This window comes from Oryx dammah, unplaced genomic scaffold (assembly GCF_014754425.2).
Source record: "Oryx dammah isolate SB20612 unplaced genomic scaffold, SCBI_Odam_1.1 HiC_scaffold_28, whole genome shotgun sequence".
NCBI classification, from domain to species: domain Eukaryota; kingdom Metazoa; phylum Chordata; class Mammalia; order Artiodactyla; family Bovidae; genus Oryx; species Oryx dammah.
The window spans coordinates 117,478,861-117,485,755 of record NW_024070212.1 but is presented as its reverse complement, the minus strand read 5'-3'; the positions used below and the strand labels follow the sequence as shown (position 1 = coordinate 117,485,755).

The window sequence follows — 6,895 nt, the reverse complement described above, 5'->3', positions numbered from 1 at the left end:
TCGCCAGCCTGAGGGGCCGGGTGGGGGGAGGGCAGGGGTCGCCAGCCCGAGGGGCCGGGTCGGGGGAGGGCAGGCCTGAGGGGCCACACCTGGTTCTCCAGGAAGCGGCGGACCCTGTGCAGGTCGGGGTAGTAGTCGTTGCGGACCACGATCTGCAGCCAGCGGATGCGGATCTCGGCATTCATGGAGTCCAGCAGTGACGAGTAGCACTTGGACAGGCTCATCACCACCTCTGTTGGGGCCACGGCAGGTCAGGGCCAGTGACCACCCCGCCTCCTCCCACCCTGGTGGCTGCAGGACTCACCCTGGGGCAGTGGGGACCCATCCAGCAGCCGGTCCAGGAAGAGCGCCGTCTGGAAGGTCCTCCACTTGGAAATGTCGATGGCGCTGGCGGAGGCGGCTGCCTGGTCCAGGGGCTCGGCGGTCCACAGCTGGAAGAGGGCCTCCACGGGCCGCGTCAGGCTGGATCCCTGAGACAGGTCCGGCTCGGCCAGCGGGGGGCCCGTGGCATTCAGCCAGCGCTCGAACTCCAGCCCTGCAGGACAGACGCCCTCCTGGGTTCCCAAGCAGGCCTCCCCGGGAGACTGCAGACCCCGAGGGTGTGCCTGGAGACCTTGTCAGGGTCTGGGAGCCCCAAGGGCGGGGGTGGCCTGGGGAGGCGGGAGCCGGCTGCAGACCCTGCAGGCCGCGGTGGCTTCCGGGAAGGGGGCAGAGAGTGCTGGAGCCAGTGGCCAGGGACCCCCTGCCTGGCCGCGCCTCCTGGGCAGAAACGGAGACGCTGGGCCCGCAGGGCGGGGGGGGCGGGGTGGGAGCACCACCCTGGGAGAAGGCTGTTCCTGCTTTGGAGCCCTGGAGCCTGGGCATCTGAGGGGGCAAGTCGTGCCATCTCTGCCCCCCAGACCCTTGGGGCACTTCCCAAACCTTCCCCAACACAAGGTCCCCGGCCCACAGCTCACTGCATTACCACAAATGCTGACCCACCTTGAGACGGCAGACCCTTCTCTGCTTTGGCCTAAGCCCTTGGACCAGGGGCACCCTCGTGAACAAGCCGGCTGCCTTCAGCCTGCTCTGAGGCAAACTGCCCTCTGAGCCTGGATCCTGCCCCAGGCCCGCTGCGCAGTTTCCAAGGCTCTTTCTGGAACTGCCTACTCAGCCCTGCGTGTATGGGGCGCTCAATCGCTCCGCTGCGCAGTTTCCAAGGCTCTTTCTGGAACTGCCTACTCAGCCCTGCGTGTATGGGGCGCTCAATCGCTCAGTGGTGTCTGACCTGTGCGACCCCGTGGACTGTAGCCCGCCAGGCTCCTCTGTCCATGGAGTTCTCCAGGCAAGAACACTGGAGTGGGGTGCAAGGCCCTCCTCCAGGGGACCCTCTCGACCCAGAGTCTCCTGTGTCTTCCACGTTGCAAGCAGTCTTTACCCACTGAACCACCTAGCCTAATTGCTGCCTCCTCCAGGAAGCCCCTGGGGCCCCTCCGGGCTGGGAATCGCACTCTCCTCTCTCTTCCTTCCACGTGGTCCAGCCTGAGTTCCACACCAACGAGTGACGGCGGCTGCCGGCCAGACAGAACCCCCAGGCCCCGTTACACCCCCGCACCCAACAGGCCGAGGTTGGGCCCGTGTGGACACATGGCCGGTGGCGGGGACCTCACCTGCCCGGCAGTCCACGCTCTGCTCCTTCAGCTCTGGAAAGAAGGTCAGGAAGGAGTCCAGCAGGTCCTGGGCCACCACGCTGGTGAATTTGTACTTCTCCACGTAGGCCTGCGGGCGGAGCGGACTCAGCAGGCCCGGGGGCTGGGTGCGCCACTGTCCCCCCCCCCCCACCCAGGGCCGGGCACACATCGCGAGAAAGGGCCCGGCACCCAGGGGTCTGAGCAGGGGTAGGCAGGGCCAGGGCGGGCACAGGGGCACCCACGGCTGCTGCAGGGACCTGCCAGGCAGCCGAGGCTGGGAGGTGGGAGAGCCAGGAGCCTGGTGAGAGCCCCGCTCATGGGCCCCACCGTTCCACCCCCACCCTAACTCCCGGGAGCGGGCTGCTCACTCGGAGGAAGTCGTCAAAGCGCTGGGGGTCCCCACAGAGCTGGGACAGGTAGTACACAAAGCAGTAGCCCTTCTCGTAGGTGAACAGGTTCATCAGGTGGCTGGGGTTCACACCTGCGAGGGAAACCGTGGCCCTGGAAGGCACCCGGAGCCGCCCAGGCCCCCGGGGCTGGGGGCGGGATGGCAGTGGGGCTCTGCACGGCAGGGGGCACCGAGGGCCCTGCCGCTCACATCCAGACGCCCCGAGAGTGTGTGTGTTGGGGCGGGGGGTCCTGCCCTGCTGGGGGGCCCTCGGTGGAGACTTCGGGTCCACACATTGGGGAGATGGGCGCTCAGCGCCCGTGAGAGGTGGTGCAGGCCGCGGAGGGAAGCCCCCCTGGCCCGGCCTCTGCAGAGAAGCCTCGTGGGGACGAAGACCCTGCCTGGGCTGGGCGGGGGGCCTGATGTCTGCAGATGACGAGCACAGGGCCGGGCAGGAGCAGGTACCTGGCTCCAGCTTGACCTGCAGCTTGCTGACCGGGCTGTCTTCTCCGAGAAGCTTCATCTGCCTGTGCAGGGCGTCCAGGCGGAAGGCTGTCTCCAGACAGGTGAAGGCCGCACCTGGACGGGAGGGAGAGAGGCCGCTGCCCTGGCTGCTCCCTGCCTTGGGCCCCACCGAGCTGCCCCCCGCAGGACACACACACACACACACACAGAGCAGGGACCGCAGCCTGGGACCAGCCCCGTCCACAGTGCCCACCCCCACCGGCCCTCGCTGCCACGGGGCACCACGCATCCCGCCACGCCCGGCGCACCGTGAGTCTCGGTGGTGATGCGCCGCTGGGCGTAGGTGGCCAGGCCCTCGCTCAGCCACATCTCCTCCCACGTGGCGTTGGTGACGGCGTTCCCAAACCAGCTGTGGGCCACCTCGTGGATGACGTCGATGACCAGGAACTCGTCGCTCTCCAGGATGGAGGAGATGATGAAGGTGAGGCAGGGGTTCTCCATGGCCACGATGGGGAAGGACGGGGGCAGGAAGACGATGTCATACCTGCGGGGGGTCGGGGGTGGGGGGCCCGCGGGTGAGCCTTGCCTCCTGCCGCTTCTCGGCAGGCTGGTGGGGGGGGGTGCACATGCCCGCTGACCCCTCTCACGGCCGGCCAGGCTCGCAGACGTACCTGCCCCACAGGTAGGGACCGTAGAGCCGCTCGGCCGCGCTCAGCCACTGCTCCACCGCGCCCGACAGCTTGCTGGTGGCCGTGGGCAGGAGACACGGCTCGGCCCACACGCGGCTCCTGTCATGGGGGAGACGGTGGGCAGGGCCAGCCCAGTCCCAGCCCGCGCCCCCTGCCCGCCCCCGGGCCTTCCCTCCGGTTCTGGGCATCGCCCAGCGCAGGCCAACCAGCCGCCCACCCCGCCCGCCCTTCACTCCGCGGGCCCTTGGCACCACGGGCCCTCCGTTCCGCGGGCGGGCCCATCCATGCACCGTCTCGGAGCGCAGCGGGTGTGTCTGCAGAGGCCCTGTCCAGAAGGACCGGCACAGGGCGCCAGTGTGCGAGCAGCTGGGGGAGGATGGCCCCTGGGCAGTGACAGTTAGGCAGGGGCAGGGCTGGCCCCACCGCGCGGGGTCACACAGGGCGGCCACGGAGGCAGGCCGCAGGCCGGGCCCCGGCAGCATCTCCTGAGCCTGGACCCTGGGCAGCAAGCAAGAGGTGGGCCTACCTGGGCCCGATGTCTGCGGGCTGGAGGTCCCCGGCCACGAGGGCCACGAGGTAGGCGGGCACAGGGTGCTCCATGTGGAAGCGGTAGACTCCCTCCTCCTCCACGTAGGTGCTCTGTGTGGCGCTCATCAGGACCTGCACCCCCGACGGGGCCTGCGTCCCAGGAGGCCCCGCCCATCAGGACAGTGTGTCTCCCACGGGGAGCCCCACGCCCCCGTCAGGACAACCCCGTGTCCCCGGTGGGGACCCCACAGCCTGGTAGGCAAGCCCCCTGTCCCTGTGAGAAAGCCCACCACCTGGGTCAGGCAGCCACACTGCTAGGGCCCCTCCTGTCCCTGTCAGGGACCCCCCACGCTGTTCCAGGAGCCCCCAGCTCCTGGCCCGCACACCTCTCGTCCCAGTCGGGAGTGGAGGTGGAGCTAGGGGGCTGCCAGGAGCCCTGGGACCCGGCCGCTCCGCCTGCCCCATCCCTGCATCAGCGTCCCGGGGCTCAGGCCAGGTCTAGGACCCCGACGCGGGCAGGGTGCGCGCCTTCTCGGATGGCCGTCTGGGTGGCAGCTGGGGGCAGGGCGTGCTGCTGGGCGCTGACCTTGACCACGGCCGAGTAGGTGCACTTGACCGCGGGCGTGTCGAAGCACGGAAAGAAGGAGCGGTTGCAGACGGAGTGGCCCTGGGTGAACACGAAGGGCTTGGCGCTGCCGTACGTCAGCTCTGGGTCCAGCCACCAGATCTGCAGCAGGTGGTGGGTGGAGGGTCAGCTCCGGCTGGGGCACCCTCCCCGGGACAGCGGGCCGAGCCCTCCTGGAGACCAGAGCCACAGGCCGACGGCCCCACCCCGCCAGGGAGCTGTCCCTCAGGCACTCCGGCCTACCACTGCCCCCAGCCTGCCCAGGCCAGCTCAGCACTCCCCTTCTTAATGCCACCAAGCATCCTGATGTCTCCAGGAAGGGCGGCTGGAGGCCGGGGACCTCCCCAACCCAACTGCAGCCACTTGGTGGGGTCCCGAATCTCCCCCATATCCCCTCTGCTGGGACAATGTGGTCACTGAGGCCAACTGGACGGGTCTTCAGTGACCAAGTGCACACAGGTCCCCCCAGGGCCGTGATGGAGGGGCCCCAGGCCCCTGCAAGTGACAGGCCCGAGGACGGCAGCCACAGCTGCTTGCCACTCGGGACCCCAGACCCAGGACCATCGCTGGGTGATGTCCATGCTGAGACCCCAGGGGTGGGGGACCCCAGACCCAGGACTGCTGCTGGAGGCTATATGTGCCGAGACCCCACCCCTGGGTCCCCAGATCCTAGCGGATGTCCGGGCCTGCAGGGCTGCCTATCCAGTTCCTGCAGACCAGCCTGGCCACTGTCAGCCTTCATGGACTTCTACAAAACTTCTTTTTGCCTTCTATGTCTCTGTTCTCTGCCCAAGCAGAGCCTGCAGCAGTATCATCCTTTTCTGCTGACCTCTAGGGCTGCCCCAGATGTTCGGAAGGCCTGTCTGGGGCGACTGTTCAAAAATGCAAACTCCTGGGTCTGACCACAGAGAGCTGGGACCTAAGAACCTGCATTTCACCTCCCCCCAGGTCCTGGGATAAGCGGTCCCCAGATCATGCTGGGGACAGGCCCCCATGGTCAGGCTGCTGGGGACAGGGTCAGGCCAGCAGGGTAGCCGGCTGTGGGCCCTGGTCCCACCACTCTCTGACCACTCTGCTGATCTTAGGTGGACCAGACACATGGGCTCCAAGGTCAGGGAGAACCATAGCCTCTGTTTTCACGGCTGTGGTGGGAGCCATGCCCGCCAGCTGTCAGAGCCCCAGAAGGCCCCTGGCAGGCAGCAAGGGCCAGGCGGGCAGGGCGGGGGCCTGGTGGGCAGGACAAAGGCCAGGCAGGCAGACAACAGGGGCCAGGCTGGCAGGGCAGGGGCCAGGCGGGCAGACAGCAGGGGCCTGGTGGGCAGGGCAGGGGCCAGGCAGGCAGGGCAGAAGCCAGACTGGCAGGGCAAGGACCAGGCTGGCAGATAGCAGAGGCCAGGCGGGCAGGGCAGGGGCCAGGCTGGCAGACAGCAGGGGCCAGGCGGGCAGGGCAGGGGCCAGGCCGACAGGTAGCAGGAGCCAGGCTGGCACATCTGCAGAAGCTCAGAAAGGGGTGAGGTGGCAGCTGGGGGCTCCTGGGAGTCATGCGGGAAGCCCGCAGGTGTGTGTCTGGCCTAGGCTCTTCCGGATTTCTCCTTGATGGCTCCTGGCCTGATGCCTTTCCGTCACCCTGTCTATTCACATGCCACAGCAGTGACGGATGGAACCTCCCGGGGCCTCCCAGAGCTACTTGAATGTTGTGTGTTGGGGGGTTACTGTCACAAACGTGCGGCCCATACAGGGACCCAGGAACCCCCATGCTCCATCCTGAAAGCACCCCTGCGCTGGAAGGGTGCTGTCTGGGCTGCCCAGCCTTCCTGTCGAGCCCCTGGGTGGTGGGCGCTCCCTGTCCAAAGCCCCGCAGAGCCTGTGCGTGTCTGCGTTGACACGGGGCCAACCTGCTGGAGCACCCACCAGTCCCCTGTGCCCTGAAGCACTGGAGCCGATCCAGGCCCCTCGGTCTCCCACTCCGGCAAGTCTGTGGGAGCAGTCCTCCGAAGCCCGGGTCACACGGAGGCCCCTGGTCGCAGTGTCAGGCTCCGGCAGATGCACAGCTTGGCATGTGCTCACCAGAAGCTGCCCCTGTCTCCAGGCAGGGACCCGTCCCTGCACAGCTGAAGGGAGAGGCTTCCCTGGTGGCACTCAGCCCCCTGTCCCCGGGACCAGAACCCGGGGCCTCACTCGGTCCAGGGCTCCTAAGGGCTCCCCTGGCACCAGCTGGGAAGCCCCGCCGGCGCCTGGACAGGACTCCGGGGCCGGCTCGCGGAGAGCCGGGCCGGGCCCCCTCTGCAGGTGTCGCGGGCGCAGCGCCCCCAAGAACGCCCCCCCTAAGCCGGCAGCACGGGGAGAGGCCGCCCGGAAGCAGGACTCACGGCGGGGGCGTCGGTCGAGGTGTAGCGCAGGATGACCTGGAAGGGCTGGTGCGCCTGCAGCTCAGGGGGCAGCGTGACGGTGAGCGAGGAGCCATAGTCGGTGAACGGGTCCACCCTGAAGGCCAGCGGGCAGCAGGCGGGCTCCGCGCCGGGCGCCTCGC

The 6,895-nt window shown here is 68.4% G+C and overlaps 1 protein-coding gene across 1 annotated transcript in view; it reads right to left on the bottom strand.

Moving 5' to 3' along the window:
• Nucleotides 1-6,895, bottom strand: part of RNPEPL1 (arginyl aminopeptidase like 1) — an 11,624-nt gene that overhangs the window by 1,181 nt on the left and 3,548 nt on the right. Inside the window, exons 4-13 of the mRNA XM_040231962.1 lie at nt 6,735-6,890; nt 4,327-4,467; nt 3,739-3,890; nt 3,195-3,311; nt 2,832-3,067; nt 2,524-2,637; nt 2,039-2,151; nt 1,650-1,758; nt 305-535; nt 90-232 (exon numbers count right to left, since the gene is read on the bottom strand). Of these exons, the coding sequence (XP_040087896.1) occupies nt 90-232; nt 305-535; nt 1,650-1,758; nt 2,039-2,151; nt 2,524-2,637; nt 2,832-3,067; nt 3,195-3,311; nt 3,739-3,890; nt 4,327-4,467; nt 6,735-6,890 (1,512 nt within the window). The remainder of the gene's footprint in view (nt 1-89; nt 233-304; nt 536-1,649; nt 1,759-2,038; nt 2,152-2,523; nt 2,638-2,831; nt 3,068-3,194; nt 3,312-3,738; nt 3,891-4,326; nt 4,468-6,734; nt 6,891-6,895) is intronic.